The sequence below is a fragment of the Durio zibethinus genome, chromosome 22 (assembly GCF_047325235.1).
Source record: "Durio zibethinus cultivar Kanyao isolate XHJ-2024 chromosome 22, ASM4732523v1, whole genome shotgun sequence".
NCBI lineage: Eukaryota > Viridiplantae > Streptophyta > Magnoliopsida > Malvales > Malvaceae > Durio > Durio zibethinus.
Genome location: NC_143183.1, coordinates 5684723 through 5702311, shown reverse-complemented (window position 1 = coordinate 5702311; position 17589 = coordinate 5684723). Strand labels below are relative to the sequence as shown.

Sequence of the window (17589 nt, the reverse complement as noted above, 5' to 3'; positions counted from 1 at the left end):
CATTCTCATTGTAATTACATAATTACTAACCAGGAGAACAATGTTATTAGCTCATTTGCCATCATTTGACTTCAACTCTAATTCTAAGTAACAATGACTAAACGTGAAGGTTATTTTCCATCTAATACATTAAAAAAAGAGTTTTGCATGGCAAAGTATAAACTAATGCTTGTCTTTTTTTTTTATTTCTGTAATCGAATAATGCTAGAGTGTTCCAACTGTAACAGGATTAAATGAATAAAAACAAAAGTATATACAATATCTCCAAATTAATTTCAAAATTTTATACAACTTTGCTATATATTAAGAATGTCAAAAAACTTAAAAAAAAAAAAGAAAACTAAATTAGGACCCAATCGTGTTAAAAATAATGGAGAATAAGAAATTATAATTTTTTTTTTTACTTTTATAAAGGAGGCATAATTTAAGAGCAAGAGAGAGATTATCGCGATTAAAATTTATATTTCAAAATTTTTAAATACTATTGTTTAATATGATCATATAAATTAATTAAATCAACCTTCAAATTTTAAAAAATTATAATGTTAACTTTAAGGCATAAAATCACTTTTTTAAAAGTTTTATAATAAATACGGGATACAACAAATTCTTAAGCATTTTAAGTAGTGATGGTAACGGGTTGAGTGAAAGTAGATATTTGTTTGCTTCGAATCTAATTTGATTCGATAAATTTTTTTTATATTTAAACTCGATTTAATTTTACTCGAAATTAATAAAATATTATTATTTTAATATAAAATATTATTTTTTAAATATAAATATAAAATTAAATAAATATATAAATAAATATAAAATTAAATAAATAATTATATATATATGGTTAGATAAGATCGGGTTTACCTAAAACCTAATCCCGATCTTACCTCTAATTTTTTTTTATGTTACTCAATTAGATATTCGATTTTTTTTTAAATCAATCATAAAAAGTCAAATTAAGTTGAAACATGCCAAATCTAAGTTAGATTGTCTTCTCTAACTTTAAGCATATAATAACTAAAATGATAGGAAAATGCAACTTTTAAAAATGTAAGAGTTGTATGTTTAATAAGAATTATAACGCAACTAATCAAGAACAATTATAATTTTCAAAAATTAATTATTCTGAAATAAAATTGCTTTATATACTCTTGAAATTAACTTGACTTTTCTAAACAATGTGGGATTGGTTACCCACCAACGTTATAAAACTACTAACAGATAGCATGACCCTTTCTAATCAAGCGAACGACTATGGGAACAGCCAGCTTTTCCAACCTGCATATAAGTCGGCTGTGAGATGCCATTAAACAATTAATATGGTGACATAACTTCAAGTTTCCTCGTAGTTTTAACCTTACTTTTAATAATAATAATAATAATAATAATAATAATAATAATAATAATAATTAGTTAAAAGAGGAAATTTGAATTCAAAAACTAAGTATGATTACCATTATAATGGTTATTGAGTCAAACACAAGGAACAAAAGCAGATTTGATCGGTGGTTTCCACCACCACAATTTCATATTATTTATAACATGCAGCTCCCCTTTCAAAGAATTGCAAGGATAAAATATGTGACTTCAATGTTATACTTTTCAAAACAATAATAATTATGAAGCACTAAATATAATATTTTATTTTATTTTATTTTATTAATGGTGCATTTGAATTCTATTGCATCTGTCGCCGTGGATCCAAACCCCTTTTTAACCCAAATTGCATCGTGAAGTACATGGATAGCATCTCAACGGTGCTATTAAGGGCTTTCAATTGTACTATCTTTTTAGTTGGAGATTAAAAAATTAAAATAAAATATATATTTAAATTATGATATTAAATTATTTTATTTAATCTCATCGTTACAATTACGATATAATCCCATTTCCATTTTTGTGGATTTTTTTTTTCAATTGTACTCCTACGCGTTTTGTATTTGTTATTTATTTTATTTTGCGACGAAATTCGGCGTGATTCACGCGTGACAAAATAGAAAGAGGAAAATTCCGTACTTTTTTATTTATATTTCTTTGAATTTTTTCAGTTCACCCGTAAAGTTAAAGATCTTCGTGTGTCAACATTCTTTTGCTTCTACTTTTGAATAATACCATTTCAAGACAGCTGAATATTTTGTTAATCATAAGACAAATTAGAAATATGAGAATTACAACTTTCCCATATGAAGTTTTTTGCGGTTACCAAAAGTTTAAAGTGAGGTGGGGTCTTTTATTTCAAGATTAGCACGGACATCATATTTTTAAAATATAATTTAAAATATAATTCATAACATATCAAATTTTCATTTACTTTACCTTTCTATCATATAAAATATTAAAATTTATATATTTATATTATAATTTATGTAAAAATTATGTATTATAATTTTTATCGATATAAAAATATAAATTTTTTTTTTTTGTTAAATTCATATATAATTAATATTAAAATTTTAAATTATATCACATTTATATTTTATTTTTATATTATATTCATAATATATTACTGTATCATATTTTAAATTATCATTTATGTTTTTTGTATAAAATTATTAACAGGTAATGTGAGTATAGTTAATAGGTCACATTTATTTTGTACAATTTTCGGCCTTATTAGATTTCCCTATCCTTGCTTGAAAATTGTCCTATGCATTTGCATTTCTCATTTCTCAGCAACACCAGGGCAGGCATTTCTCTGGAGACGAAGAAAAAGTGGAAAGTGGACACCAACCCGCACGCATCCATGACCCATGCTAATATTAGACAATTTCTGGGCAATTGGCAGCCAAGTTGCCAGCAACAGATATAAGAAAGAGAGACAGAATTACAGAAAAATAAAAAAAATATATGGCGTTGGTGACAGAATTTTACACTTTTTACCAGGAAAAGAAAGTTATAGATAGGAGTGAAGACAGAACTGCCGATGGTGACTTTGATGATGTTTCAATGTGGAAGGAACTGCAGCTGCAGTGCAGAGATGAACAAACCACACCCCCCCCCCCCCCCCCCCAAAATTAATGCTAATAATAAAGAAAAAAAGAAACAGGAGTTGAGGAGAGAGCAGAGTTTTCTTCAACATAAAGGCTAAAGCTTTCTCTTTCTCTCTCTGAATTTTGCTTTCGAAGTGGGGTCCAATTCCATCAAACGTAACCCCAACTGTCACGTATTCTCTTCCCAACTGCGGACTACTTCTTCTGCTCTCTTTCTATTCAATCTTCTTTCGTCTTTGGCCAACAAGAACATTGTAATGCGTTGAGCTCTTTTTTCTACTTTCACTTTCCTTCCCATTTTTTCTCTCTCTTTCCATCCTATACGACTCTACTCTTTCTTTTCTCTCCACTCTATATTGCCTGTCCATTTCAGTTTTCTTCATAAAAAATCAGGGGTCGGTGCCAGATAAGGCATTTTCTCTGCTCCCATCTTTTCTTTTTGGTTGTCAAAAGATGCCACCTCCATCAAAATCTCCTTGTTTTTTCTCTTATTACTACTGCTCTTTTTTTCTATACCTCAGATTTTCTTGAGTTTTTATTCTTTTTTTATTGGTGGGAGCTTGGAGCTTGCTTCTGAGATTGAAGTAGAATTTCCCCACAAAAAAAGGAAAAAAATCTGTCTTAATTTGTCTGCCGTCGGAATTTTCAAGAGAACTGATTCGGATGTTTATAGAAAGATTGGTTCTTGGTTGGTATTCCTGGAAGAAGTGAGAATTTGGTTGTTTCAAGTAGTTGGAAACATGGCTTTCAATGGGAGTTTTTCACTTATAATGGCAAAAAGAAACTGTTCAGTTTTTTTAGGACTTCGTTCTGTTGTACAGAAATAGAATAATTCTGGCTTTGTTTTTTTTTTTTTTTTTGGTTGTTTTCTGTGTGTTTGTGAATGTGGCAATCCAGCTTTAGGCCATGCAAAGGCACAGCTTCAAGGAGAGTCAAGGCTTTGATCGATTCCCGAGTTGATTACTTTGTATGTTCTCTGTTGATTGAAGAGTTGGGAAATGAATCCTTGAGGTGCCATCAATCTGTAATCTTGCAATTCAATTGATCTTTTCGTTGAAGTGAAGATCCAAGAAAAAAGCAAAAAAATTGTTTTTTTTCGAGTCCTTTATTGAGAACTTGAGGGGTTGGTTAAGGCTTGTGGAGGTAAAAAGACAGGTTTGATACCTTGGTATCCAAAAAAGCTTTGGGTTTGTACCTTGTGGTTTACGCTGTTTGGGAAACTTTAGTTGTTGAAATTGGAATGTTGTTAGTTTTAACTTTTATGGTTAAATATCCAGCTACATTTTGACTGCTGCTCTCTCCTACTTCTTGGTGGTATCGAATTTCAAGAAACTCTTTATTTCAGGTACATGCATTTCTTCTTCTATCAAATCAATCAGCTTTCTAATTTTGCAACCTTTTCTTTTCGGTTAAAAATGATTAAGTGTTTATGTGACACTGCTTGACTAGGATTTAGGTGCTGCATGAGGGAGATCAGAGCCATATTTGCATCAAAAAGGCTTAAAGGAAAAGTGGGTTTACCAATTTTATAGGAAAATTACAAACTGATGAATCTAAAAGCTGATCTGTTAAAGAAAATGTCTGGTTCTGCATAATCAATGTCAAGAGTCTCTGCTGACCATGTGAAATTTGGGCTGATCTGATTGTAAGGAGATTCTGTTCCCAGCTGACCGTAATGATTCTTCACCTCTTAGCTTGTTTTCTTGTGTGAAACATTCAGTTAAACAGATTATCATAGGAAGTTTGTAAAGAGCTGAGGCTAACAATTCAAGAGAAACATTTTGTTTACTTAATAGTAACTCTCTAGTTGTTTTGCTTATTCTTCATCTGTTGTGAAGGTTAAATTTTTCTGCAATTACAAGATTTCTGACATAGTCTCTTTGCACTTCTGCTATCAACATATCCTGCTAACTGCTGATTCTATCTTTTTATCAGATTTCAAGTCTGCTTTGGACAAAAAATTTTCGAGTATCAAAGCATTATAATCTCTAATAAAAACCACATTATCATGGCCAAAAGATCAAATAGATGCCTTATGCGATATGAAAAGGATCAGTTGGGCTGTATGTGGGGATTGATTAGTATGTTTGATTTCCGCCATGGTCGATCAACTCAGAGACTGCTTTCTGATATAAGGCGTGGGTACAGAAATGCAGTTGGTAAGTTCTCTAAGAAACTTTGAAGCATTTTCATGCATGTGGATTGAGCTCTATTTAAAGTTGCAAAGTAATTATAAATGGTCTTTTAGATTTCCCTTTAGCATTAAGAGATAATGTGGCGTGTTCGTATCACTAAATCTGAGACCATTTTTTTTTTTTTTTGTAGTTTTTTGTTTAAAGCTGTATTTCATTAATCCAAAGAAGCAGGGGAAACCTGCTACAATAATTCTTTTTTTTTTCTTTGTAGTTAGAAATTTGGTTTGCTTTTCTTTGGTCCATGTTTTAAATATTCCTTAATGCTGCATTTTCTCTTCAACTTTGTAGGTGTGGGAAATTCAGGAAATAAACTTAATTCAGGTGATCATTGTCCAGGAACTCTTGTAAGTTTTTTGAAACTTATCCCAAATCGAACATACTTTTGAAAATTGCGTTATATTCATTAGAAAGGCAGAGTTATTGTAAGAGGAAGATATTCATCAATGGAGTAAGCTTTTTATTTGTTATTGATATTACTATTTCTTTTTTTTTTTTAAGGATGGTGAAGAGAAAACAACAGGGACTGATGCATGCAAGCCAACCATGAAGAAACTCCTAGAAGAAGAAATGTCTGGAGAGAAGGTTGCAAAGAAAGAGGTAAACAATACTGAAGTTGAAGCAAAACAGTTTGACTCTGGGCAAGGAGACATCGGAAGGCAGAGCCGGAAACGAAGAAACAAAACTTGCAGGAAAAGTTGTGGTAGCAGTCTTGATATGGATGCTACCAAGATCTTGGTATCAGAAGCATCTTGTCAGCATAAATCAGAGCAACAAACTACATGCAATCTTGATATAGACAGTCTAATGGAAGAGGTTTACCAAAAAATCCATCAGAACGGAATCAGTTGTGTGAATAATGACCGGCCTGCTGATGGTCAGCCACACCAGAAGAGTTCTGGTTTCGAAGAAAGATTAAGTGAGGCAATCAAGTTCTTAGTGAGTCAGAAGCTCATTAACAGGAATCAACTTACTGAAGATGGAGAACTCCAAGCCTCAAAAGAAGTCATGGATGCACTTCAAATTTTGAGTTTAGATGAGGAATTGTTTTCGAAACTTCTACGAGATCCAAACTCATTGTTGGTGAAATGTGTTCAAAACTTGCCAGATGCTCAATTAAAGGACAAAGAATCTAAGCCTCTTGCGGGATCTAACTTTTCGGAGCAGGAGCCTGTTGGTTCAAGACAATCCAATGAGCCTGTTAATAGAAAACAGCGTAATTTCTTTAGACGAAAACCCAAGACTCAGGAAAGAGACCTATCTGATGGAAATAAGGTTTCTCAAACTTCAAATAAAATTTTAACTTTGAAGCCTGGGCCAACATGCTTGCAAACTCCTGAAACAGGAAGCAGCCTTGGCGCATCATCAGAATCACAGTACATCATCAGACATAGGGAGCCAAATGAGAAAGTTGGTTCCTACTTTTTTCTTGCTGAAATAAAACGAAAGTTGAAACATGCTGTGGGAAGGGAGCAACATGGAATCCCCACTGATGGTATATCCAAAAGATTTCCTGGTGAGCGACAAAATTCAGGGGAAAGTGGAGGAGTTAAGGAATATATTGGTATGAATTCTCCAACTAAAGACCACTTCTTTATTGAAAGAGTTGCCACACCTTCCATTGGTGTCAAAAAAGGAGAAAAGACAAGCAAGCTAAAAGGCTCTGAAATGGGTACTGAATATGAGACTACTGATTTTCCCAAGCAAAGGATTTCGAACATCTATATTGAGGCAAAGAAACATCTCTCTGAGATGCTAACAATTGGGGATGAAAATGTGGATCTCTCAAGCAGACAGGTTTCAAAAACCTTAGGGAGGATTCTTTCTCTTCCTGAGTATAACTTATCCCCTGTTTGCAGCCCTGAGAGGAACGGGGAGCCTAGTTTTATAACTGCGCAGATGAGATTTGCTGACTCTGAGAAATTTCAGAAGGTGAATGAAAACAATCAACACAACCATGTCATCCATTTAAGTCAAGTAGCAGAGAAGACAGATAGCCAGCTTTGTGTTTCTGATAACAAAACCTGTAATGAAGTCCAAGGTGATAATGCAATTTCAAGCAACCTTGACACTTGTATGAATGATGACAAAGACGATCTAAAATTATGTTCTCCTAAAGATGAAATAAGTTCTGAAGGTATTGTTCTGCATTTGTTTAATTTATGATGAGAATCATGAATATCCAGGTTATTAATATTTAACCTTCATAAAATTTATGCAGGTGCTGTGAGTATCGTTAAAGAAACTAAAATGATGGATCAGGAAGAAATCAAGCTCTTGAATGCTTCTTCTGAAAGTGACTCTTCACTTACTACAGATGACAAAAATGTTAATATATGTGAAGTTTGTGATGAAAAACAATATCCTCAATGCTTGAAACAGGTAAAGTATTGCCACTTGCTGGTACATGGATTGTGATATGATTAAGAATAAGCTCAGAACGATGAATACAGGCTGCTTATGCTTTTCAATGAATCTCAGAAGATGGAAAAAGATATGGCACATTTGATATTGTCTTAATTTTCTATTATTATGTTGAAGGAAGAGATAAATTCCTCATATGAAAATAGAGGCTTTTCCATGTATCATGCCGTTCTTCCATTTTGTTGACTTTTCTGTATATGTTATGTCTCATCTAACCATTTTTTTCCAATCTCCAGGATTCATCTGAAGAGGACCAAGAGCCATTTTCTCCATTAGCATCTCCATCAAACTCATCAGTCACCAAAAATGTTGAATGTCTAGAAAGTGTTGCTGATATACAAGAGCGGCCAAGTCCTGTATCTGTTCTTGAGCCAATATTCGCCGATGATGTTATCAGCCCTGCAAGCATCAGATCTCATTCTGGTAGGCATAAAGAGATGTCTTTTGTTTGTTTTCACAGTCTATATTTATTTTTAACTTTGTTTGCAACATTTTTTCTAATGCCAATTTGTTCACCAATCTTCAGGTGAAACATCCATACAACCAATAAGAATTCTATTCGAAGAAAATGGCTCTTTAGCCATAAATCTCAGTAATCGTATTAAATCTTGTATGGATGATAAGGAATCAATATTTGAGCACATAAAAGCAGTGCTACAAGCCTCTAGCTTCAACTGGGATGAACTCTACATCAGGTCCCTTTCTTCAGACCTACTTCTTAACCCATTGTTGCTTGACGAGATAGAATACTTGCCCAACCGGCTTTGTCATGACCAAAAGCTGCTCTTTGATTGCATTAATGAAGTTCTCATGGAGATTTGTGGGTACCATTTTGGTTCCCCTGGAGTGTCATTTGTTAAACCCAATATCCGTCCCATCCCAAACTTGAAAAATAGCATTCAAGAGGTCTGGCAAGGAGTTTATTGGCATTTGCTCCCAATGACGTTGCCTTGGACTTTGGACCAGATAGTCAGAAAAGACATGGCTAAGACAGGAACATGGATGGACCTTCGACTTGACACTGATTGTATTGGTGTTGAGATGGGTGAAGCCATCCTTGAAGATTTAGTGGAAGACACCATAAAAAGCTATGTAAATGAAAGTCTGGAATGTGAATATCCTGTGCTTCCAGCTTAGCACAAGGACAACAAGAGTGTAATCAACTTGTTAAAGGCAACTGACTCTGTTTTGTTCTTACTTCATACCAATAACGCACCTCACGTCAGGTCAGAGTGGGAGAAAAGCAAGCTAATCAAGTCCTCTGCAATAGAAGGATGGGCAATGACATCCCAACAAGTAAGAGGGACTTCATTTAACACTCCTTAAAGTGTTTTATGCATGATGCTATGGCTTTTTTCTAACCTTGCCATTCAAAATACATCAATTAACCATTAACCAGGTGATCCTACAAAGCAGCAACCGCGAAGTATTTCCTATTTCATGTGCAGAGGTCCTTTGCAACTGCTCCTCGCAACAATTAACAAGAAACATCTGATTTCAAAGGCCTTTCTGGGTTAATTTTAATCAATGAATATACTCTTACATCTGAATCAGTGCATTTCACCCGGTGTAAGTGACGAAAACTGTTATTTCTCATTGTAGAATTTGTGGAGTTTGGTGTGTATTGACTGTGTGGATGGTGTGCTCTTCACTTTGAATTGATTTCATTCATTTTTGGGTTTGGTTAACTGGTTTCTTCCCTCTTGTATCTGTGTGTTTCAGTATTTAGAGTTGTGAGTGTTTATGAGTGAAGTTATGACTACACTGATAATGGGGTAGGATTTCATAGCCTGATATATGTACCTGTAACAAGCAATGCTTGCTGAAAATGATAATAAAACCGAACATCAAGCTTTTATTATTTTTCTTGCTTCTACCACAAATTTTGTGGTTTCCAGCTTTTAGATTTGACTATAACGGTTGAGTTGGTGCCCAACCAACCGCCAATCTTCCATGGAGGACCAGAGTATCATCATCATGCCATTATGCCCACGTTGACAACTAAGAAGCACTCAACATATAACTCTTAAGTGGTAAAGCATGGTCCTACATCAAAGAAGTGCAAACCAATCATTTATTAAAACTGCCACAACCACCATTGGCTGGCTTAGTCTTTATCAACCCATTGTCAATATCTTGCACGTATACACAAGAAATTCAAAGCCATTAATGGAAGAAAGTGGCATTTAAAACGTTTTCAAACAAAATCATTCGTTTGGAACCACCAAAGACAGTGAACCCCATTGAATTACCAAAGAGGACCAAGTCATATTTCACCAAATGCCCAGCTTTAGTGGAGATGGGGGATCTTTCCAGTCAACAGACGGAGCTTTCTCCCATTATTTAGGCACAACCTGTATAGCTTCAGATATGCCTTAACTCTGATTAAATTATGGTTCGGCATCGACAGTCCTCCCAAGGCTGTAATTAGATGAATACTCATGGTTCAATTCATATGCTATCAGGGATTCAACTAAGATTAGGCCAAAGACAAACACAAGGTCCATTATAATATAACTTCTTAACATACAAGAATTATATATATTTGCTAACACATTGATCACAGGAACAAAAGATTTCCGTTGGGGAAAAGTGTTTGCAAGTCATTAGGAGTAGTATTTTGCAACATTCAGGCCTTTCAAGGCAGCAAGTCACTTTTGTTTTTTCTTTTCATGTAATTGTGAAGTCAGAGGAACTGCTCTCTTCCTAGAAAATGCACTACTTCTGCTTTCTAAATCCTCATCCTCATCATCTTCATCAACTCTGTCCCTATCAGAAGGGAAGGTGGACTCACGTTTTTTCGATGCTTTTCTTTTTCCAGCATCCAACTTGGCATACAATTTTCTCTCAACAGGGTCGTTAAAGGGTCCAACTTTTGATTGACGTGGAACTTTTGCTCCTAGTCCAAGCCTGTTAAAAACCTATCAGAAATATTTTTAGAATAGATGGTGCATGAATACAAGATACAGCTATGATAGAAAGGAGCCACACTGACCTATCTGGCCGACCTTCTGGTTCTACTTCCACTGCTTCATCTTCAGCAGATCCACTCATTTTACTAACAAATTGTTCAGCCTGCGTATCACTCATATCAATAACAAACGGGATGACAGTTGCAAAATGAAAGAACAAACAATGACTCTTAGATAAGAAGCTCATTCCATCATCACTATTATTACCAAAACTTTTTCTTTCCAATCAGTTTACGTATATAAGTAAAAATTACAATCATAATCACTCGATCCTCAACATATATGACAAATTATTACATCCAGAAACCAATGGAATAACCCAACCAACCACTACAGATTGGACTGAAATAAAACATGGTAGGACTTAAACCTGGGCCTAAAGAATCCAAGACCTTGTCTTTGCAACTGAGACAAGTCTTTATGGCACAATGCATGTTACTGGGATTAATTAAAAAGCAGTCAAATGTTAGAAGAAGCCAAGCCATAGTTACAAATCATAAGTGAAACATCAATAATTTCTGAAAATCTCTACATCTTCATGTTATATATTAGTAAAAAAGTACTATATTTTCGAACTCTAAACTTAGCTCAGTTGGATCATTAAGCCACTCTTAAGGTGGCATTCAGTAGGTCTCCGGTACCTCTGCAACCCCTTCTCCTATCTCCAGACAGCAGCCTTGTGTAACAAAATACTATAGTTTCTTGCTCTAACAGCTAATATTTTCATGCCAAGTGCCATTCAATCACAAATGTTCAGACCCAAACACAAATTACTTGCTTCTAACAAGCTAATCACCAAAGACGATTTATTGAATCATGAATTAGACTTCAACATAGTTAAAAAAAAAGAAACCCAAATCATTAAAACCAGTTCCTTGAAAACCATGAAACATTCATCAATATCATCACTACTATCAAAAGCAAAAGCGAAAGAGATTTTTACCAGTTTCAATGCGTTATTCAGCGTAACTATTTTAGGAGGCCCAGATTTTTTTGACGTTTCTGCTGACATTGGCCTCTGTTACTTGAACTCGGCTGCACCCTAGAATGGCGACGGAAGAGGCTGGTTGTAACTCTGATTTGTCGCCTCGCCACTGCCAATCGGCAGCTAGAACTAGGAAGGATGAATAGATTAGGGCTTTTCATTGAATTGCAATTTGGATTAAAAGTTTTTAGGCCCATACAACAAGAAAAGTCGTCCTATGTCTTAGACTTTTTAATTCTAGGGCTTTTAGATGATCATATGTAACCCAAATTGGGTTTTTGGGTTTTGAATCCATAAAGCAAAAGATAGTGTTTGGGATTGAATTTTGTCTGACTTTTCTTGCATGAGAGACAAATTCAAAATTGAATAAATTAAATCATTAATATATAATTCAAATTCTAAGAACTTGAATAAAAGATTAAAAAAATTCCTATTTCCATCACAAATACATTAAACTAATATCTGTAATACTAAGTGTCCAAATCCATGATATCTAAGTGAAAGCCACACATGATTTTAAGGGATGGGAAAGGGTGTTTTTGATGGGCAAAAACACTAGTGTTACAGTAAAAATAACCAACGTCTCACCAATAATATCAACATTAAACTATCATTTACATCCTTTTTTTAAGACACAAGGTAAAAAAATATTGTGAATTCTATGCCTGTGAGCTGCCATAAACAACACCTACTGCCAAAAATCAGAGTGAGGGAGTAGCAAGGTGGAAGAGAGAATAACTGGTGCAGCAAGCTTGCTTTCTCACTGGCTCTTTGGTTTTTGAATCTTGACGTAAGGGAAAACACCCAAGAAGTGGGCGACTTTTGGATCCCATCCTCGCTGCTGAGCGCGACAAAACATCAGGAATGTGTTGGCAAAATATGAATTGAAGCCCATGAAGACATGCCATAGAGCATGACCCTGAGGGTTGAAGTACCAACTTGAAATCTCCTTGCAGAACACCCTGTCAGAAAGCCAACAAATACTCCCCAAGAACAAAGTTGCTACATATAACTTTGCGAGTCGCTTTGCAGAGATGTCTTGAGTGTAGATGTAGTATTTGTACATGCGAGGGATGCAGAGAAGGCAGAGAATGATGTAATGCACCTTGAAGGCAATTCCAAAGCGGAAGATAGCATGGACAACTGCAAATCCAGCTCCATAAAAGAACAGGAAAATAGGCATTGTACTGCGATAATGCCAATCTGGTGAGTAGAGGATGTAAAAATATAGAAGCATTTCCCACACCATTGGTGTTTCATCACCTTGCTGTTGCCTGAAAATAAATTGAAAATTTTCACATTTTAAATCAACTTGGCAAACAAATAACTGATTTTTTAAGTTCTTAATTCATAAAGCTACATAACGTAAGCAATGTTTTCTCAAGTTCATTTTCCATAGGTGCACATAAGCTCTTTTCAGTATCATACACCAAAGCATAGGCAAAGTAGGATCACCCTTCAATGATGGAAATAAATGAGAACAAAAGCAAGTTTTAAGGACAAAAGACCAAAATAAAAGACATAAAACCTCTTTCTTAAGTAATAAATGCATTTTAAATGTCGCAAAGAAAGGGACAATTTCATAAGAAGTATTCAAAAGCAACCTGATGAAATATAAAGCCCAAATATTCAATAAATTAGTGAAGTGTAAGAAAAGATGTAAAAGGCAGAACAAATATAGCTGTAGCAGAAGAGTAAGAAAAAATGTTCCATAAGATATTGAAAATATAGCCTCTGGAACCTTTCAAAATTTCATGCCAACTTGAGCAGGCAAAAAAATGTGGGAAAGGTCATCAAAATTTAGGCATTAGTCCAATACCCTTGAAAAGATATGCCAAAGGAACCATGGAACAAATGGAGCAATAAACTGGGGACTAGGAGCAAGCAGATGAAAGAAAAAAAGCTTTAGGCATAACTTCTTTTTCTTAGCTTTTGAAACTAAGACTGGAGATAGGAGTGAAACATTTCTTCTGCCTAATTCCAGAAGTACTTATGTACATGTGATAACAGAAGGAATTTTAATTTTAGAAAGTTGGAACAAAAATGAAAACCTTCAGCTAACTGTAGTATTTTTTTAGTTTTGGTGTCAGTCTGCCATTCAAATAAAATAACAAAATCTTTAGGGAGTGTTTGATTTGCGGATTCTTAGATTTCGAGAGAAAGAGTGATTTCGAGAGTAAATGACATTGAAAGGGAATATGTGATTCCTAAGTTTTGTTCACTTAGGGAATGTAAGATTTTTGTGTTTCATTAAGAGGAACGTAAGATTACCTACTAAATTCTTTTATTATATTGTCCTTAATGACATAACATATGACATTCATAATACTGAAATATGAATAACATGTAACACGAAAATAACACGTTATCTTTGTTGAAACTAATAAATTCTGAAAAATAATTTTTTGGGGATATTTTCAATAAATAATCTTACAATCCTAATTACTATTCTAATATTAATTGTCCCTATGTAGAAAAAATACACGGATCAACAAAAATTAAGTAACTATATTTTAGATTCTATATATAATAATATTAGGTAAAGATATTTTACGTGTTATTTTAATTTCATTAGAAGTAGCAACAAGGACTACATTTTTTACCCTAAAACACGATCTTTGTTAAATTTTCAGAATTTCGAAAATGAAGTTTCAACATTCATTACATTTTTCATCTTAAAAACATGATCGTTGTTAAAATTTTGAAAATTTGAAAATGAAATTTTAGTCATATACTATGTTTTTTTATCTTAAATCACGGTCTTTGTTAAAATTCTAGAATTTCAAAAATACAATTTCAACATCTACTTGATTTTCTATCTTAAAAACATTCTTTGTTAAAATTCTAAAATTTCGAAAATAAGTTTCAATATTCACTACTTTTTTTTATCTTAAAAACATAGTTTTTGTTAAAATTCCATAATTTCGAAAATAAAGTTTTAACATTCATCACATTTTTTATTTTAAAAACATAATCTTTGTTAAAATTCCAGAATTTCAAGAATAAAATTTCAATATCCGCTAAGTTTTTCATTTTAAAAACGCGATCTTTATTAAAATTCTAGAATTTCAACAATATAGTTTCAAATTTTACTACATTTTTATCTTACAAATGTAGTACTTGTTGAAACTATAAATAACAAAAATTACATTTACTTTCTAATTTTAAGAGACTAGAAAGGATAATATAGTCTACAAATACAATTAAGTGAGAGCAAATAAGACAATTTTTACTTTCCCTTTGAAATCTAAAAATACCTCAGGGAGATGAGAGTCTTTTATTCCCCCTACTTTCTCATTTTTTGATACTGTTAGGAATATTAAAAAAATCTTAGAAATCACATTCCGTAAATCAAATTACAAATAGTAAGATTCCAGCCAAGAACTTACTTTGCCCCGAACCAAATGCCCCCTTAAATCAATCAAACAAGAAAAAAACGATATTCCAATCAAACATACAAGAACAATATTTTCTAATATTGGATCTCTATTGTTGAGGCATTCATCTAATATCTGAAGCATTTTGGGAAAATGGCAATGCAAGTGCCAGAAGTGAAAAGAATACTTACATGCGTTGTAGTGTGGAGTGGTATAGCATGCTCCCAATGGCAAGTATCATGTTAGATATGTGAAGGACACTAAACCTCTTCTCAAATTGTTGTCTTAAGGCATTTATAAGGCCAATAAGTGCCAAAAGAATACCCGGGACATTGGATATTGTGTTGAAAAGCTCTGCAATGTAAGATGAGTGAACATAGTTTTTCTCACACCAGTCGGTGGATGTGACAGGACCCCAGAAACTTGACAATCCATCTTCCATCTTATACTGAATGCACCAAAAAATTATGATTGTTCAACTTAGGCAACTTTTGCTAAAATGTTGTAACTGTCTTAAAACCTGAAATTATTGTCCATAAAGAATTGAGATTATAAGATTAGATAAAAATGAAAACCAATTAAACAAGAAGTACCATGTTTAGCTGACTAAAATATTCTTTTATGAAGAGACAAATAAACAAGCTAACTAAAAAACAAATGCCACAACACATTAAAATACATTCAAATGTGTTCATAAAGCAACCATTTTACTAGTTGGCCAAATGACCAAGAGCCATTGGGAATAGCAAAAAAAGGGGAAAAAAAGAATAGAAAAGAATCAAAGCAATTGATATTCTAGAATTAGTTTCATGAGAGCAAATTTTCTCACACAACTTTCAATAAAAGGTAAAATTTTTTAACATCAGCTTCTGCAGAACTCCATATTAAGGAACTAGTAAAATCTGTTATGTTAGCTTTATACAGGATCCCTGCACCTATCTGATGCGATTTTTAAGTTATTCTTGCCTTTCAACCCCTTTTAAATGTATTCAATGGCAATCTCTTTTGTTTTAAAGATATCACCAACACGGACTGGGCATTCACGGACAGGTGCAGATCTAGAGAATAAGTCAAAACAACAACCTAAGAATTACTACCTAGAACACCTGAAACACCTGCTTGTCCCATTGTGAGTTTCAACAAGCGAATATTTTGAACTTAATTTCTAGCTGTTCCATCTATATTTAGGAACACTGACCTCTCCGCAGGCAAAGTCAATTTTATGCACCAGAACAGGTCTCTATATTAAAAATGAACTAAAAGTAAAACTGCTTATTCTCCTATAGAATTTATTTTCCTAAGAAGGAATGAACTACAAAATCATTCTACTTCCGTGTCCTGTCTGCCATTGTCATCTATCACCGAAACAGTGATGTCATGCAGCAATAAGCTACACAGCACATCACAGCCGATCTAGACAATTCAGCCCATAATCAGACTTCCATAAGCCTGCAATGACACCAATCTTATCAAATTCCAATGAACTTTTTATGCTACAGTAGCAATTGCAACTGCACCTTGCTTTAGCTCAACGGGTCCAACGTGAGTGCTGAGATTGACGTACTAGTTAGTACCGCAACCTATTTGAATCCATCTATTAAAAAAAAAAAAATTAACTCATAGAAGGCATTAAACCACTACCAAATAACGGAAAAACTACACTGCTCTTTGATTAACTAATCAATACAATTAACCACCGAAATCCCATTTTCATCGCCTTAAAACCTCCCCTAAATCCATTTCGCCTAAAGAATCTGTCCGAAGCTGTCGGCTTAAAGATCCATCAGCTTCTAAAATTCCATCCAATCTTTAACCAAAGACTTGAGCCTAAGTTCAAAAACAGCCTAAGCATACTGGATATCTTATAAGAAGGTCCCAAAATCCAAACTAATCCCAAGGAAAGATACCCTACAATTATAGCACTTAAATCCCTTCTTTAAACACCATAGCATTGCCAATCAATCAGATTTCTTTCTATTTTGTTTTTCTGTCATTAGAAAAATCAAAATTTGGCAGCAAATTAATACCAAAAAAATTAGAAAATGGAGGAAGGAAAATATCTTTCAACTACCCATAAAATCATAATGTACTACCCTCCAAAACCCTCCACCCAAAGAAACATTCCGTTGAAATCTGACCTTACTCATTAAACCCATTCCTCAAAAAGTAAAACAAAAGGCTTCTTAACACCAAAATTGCCGACATACTTCACAAGCAAAAAAATTTGAAAAACAATATATATATATATATATATAAAGAAAATGACAGGAAAGTGAAATGGACACTAACCTTTTAAAATAAATCAGATCTAGGGTTGCAACGAAACCAATCTTAGCTGCTTTCTTTCACGGTTTTCTTTTTTCGTTTGTTTTTTGTTTTTTAAATGTGGAAAAAAAGAGAGGAAAAACTAGAAAGAACGATTCGAGAAAGGAAGCCGGGAAGCAGGAGTCGCGTGAGTAAGAATATTTATGGGGAAAAGGCATATTGTGGACGTTGGATTAGAATTTTGGACGGTTGAGATTTTATTTTGGAAGTGAAATTGTGGGATCGCTGGATTTGATTGATTGATGATGTAAACAAGTTTAATGTTACCTGAATTGGCTTTTTCTGAGACTCACGTATTCTGCTTTTTTGGTTAGTAATTATAAGTTT

General features: G+C 33.7%; 3 protein-coding genes across 12 annotated transcripts; 1 reads left to right on the top strand and 2 right to left on the bottom strand.

Annotated features, from left to right (window-relative positions):
- The first annotated feature begins 3219 nt into the window (after positions 1-3219).
- Positions 3220-9464, top strand: LOC111307851 (uncharacterized). Of its 9 annotated transcripts, none has more exons than XR_016332075.1 (9): positions 3220-4332; positions 4444-4659; positions 4923-5146; positions 5471-5526; positions 5681-7316; positions 7401-7561; positions 7840-8026; positions 8130-8899; positions 9003-9464. XR_016332075.1 is itself a non-coding variant. In XM_089751856.1 (8 exons), exons 3-8 carry the CDS (start codon positions 4996-4998, stop codon positions 8738-8740), a joined length of 2802 nt encoding a protein of 933 aa, XP_089607982.1. In that variant the 5' UTR covers positions 3220-4332; positions 4444-4632; positions 4923-4995; the 3' UTR covers positions 8741-9464. The 9 variants fall into 9 exon arrangements, 5 of the variants coding, with proteins under 5 accessions (XP_089607982.1, XP_022761879.2, XP_022761877.2 ...); XR_016332076.1 differs by having other exon boundaries at positions 4437-4632; XR_016332074.1 differs by having other exon boundaries at positions 4437-4659.
- Positions 9465-10082: 618 nt separating this feature from the next.
- Positions 10083-11697, bottom strand: LOC111307853 (pre-mRNA-splicing factor CWC22-like protein (DUF3245)). Its single transcript, XM_022906146.2, has 3 exons — positions 11519-11697; positions 10599-10678; positions 10083-10513 (listed from the first exon to the last, which is right to left on the bottom strand). The coding sequence occupies exons 1-3, from the start codon at positions 11585-11587 to the stop codon at positions 10255-10257; spliced, it is 408 nt and encodes a 135-aa protein (XP_022761881.2). The 5' UTR covers positions 11588-11697; the 3' UTR covers positions 10083-10254.
- Positions 11698-11945: 248 nt separating this feature from the next.
- LOC111307852 (alkaline ceramidase-like) lies at positions 11946-17386 on the bottom strand. Of its 2 annotated transcripts, XM_089751857.1 has the most exons (4): positions 17227-17386; positions 16455-16531; positions 15129-15457; positions 11946-12834 (listed from the first exon to the last, which is right to left on the bottom strand). In XM_089751857.1, exons 3-4 carry the CDS (start codon positions 15377-15379, stop codon positions 12321-12323), a joined length of 765 nt encoding a protein of 254 aa, XP_089607983.1. In that variant the 5' UTR covers positions 15380-15457; positions 16455-16531; positions 17227-17386; the 3' UTR covers positions 11946-12320. The 2 variants fall into 2 exon arrangements, with proteins under 2 accessions (XP_089607983.1, XP_022761880.2); XM_022906145.2 differs by lacking the exon at positions 16455-16531 and having other exon boundaries at positions 17227-17385.
- Between the last annotated feature and the right edge of the window lie 203 nt (positions 17387-17589).

Bases quoted from the DNA above. Each gene is read 5' to 3' on its own strand.
- LOC111307851 (XM_022906140.2), top strand. From the start codon at position 4,996: ATGGCCAAAAGATCAAATAGATGCCTTATGCGATATGAAAAGGATCAG. The intron at 7,317-7,400 runs GTATTGTTCTGC...AAATTTATGCAG, and splicing joins AGATGAAATAAGTTCTGAAG to GTGCTGTGAGTATCGTTAAA. The intron at 7,562-7,839 runs GTAAAGTATTGC...TCCAATCTCCAG, and splicing joins ATCCTCAATGCTTGAAACAG to GATTCATCTGAAGAGGACCA.
- LOC111307853 (XM_022906146.2), bottom strand. From the start codon at position 11,587: ATGTCAGCAGAAACGTCAAAAAAATCTGGGCCTCCTAAAATAGTTACG. The intron at 10,679-11,518 runs GTAAAAATCTCT...AGTGATACGCAG, and splicing joins TGAATAACGCATTGAAACTG to GCTGAACAATTTGTTAGTAA. The intron at 10,514-10,598 runs GTCAGTGTGGCT...GGTTTTTAACAG, and splicing joins CCAGAAGGTCGGCCAGATAG to GCTTGGACTAGGAGCAAAAG.
- LOC111307852 (XM_089751857.1), bottom strand. From the start codon at position 15,379: ATGGAAGATGGATTGTCAAGTTTCTGGGGTCCTGTCACATCCACCGAC. The intron at 12,835-15,128 runs GTAAGTATTCTT...ATTTATTTTCAG, and splicing joins CACTCCACACTACAACGCAT to GCAACAGCAAGGTGATGAAA.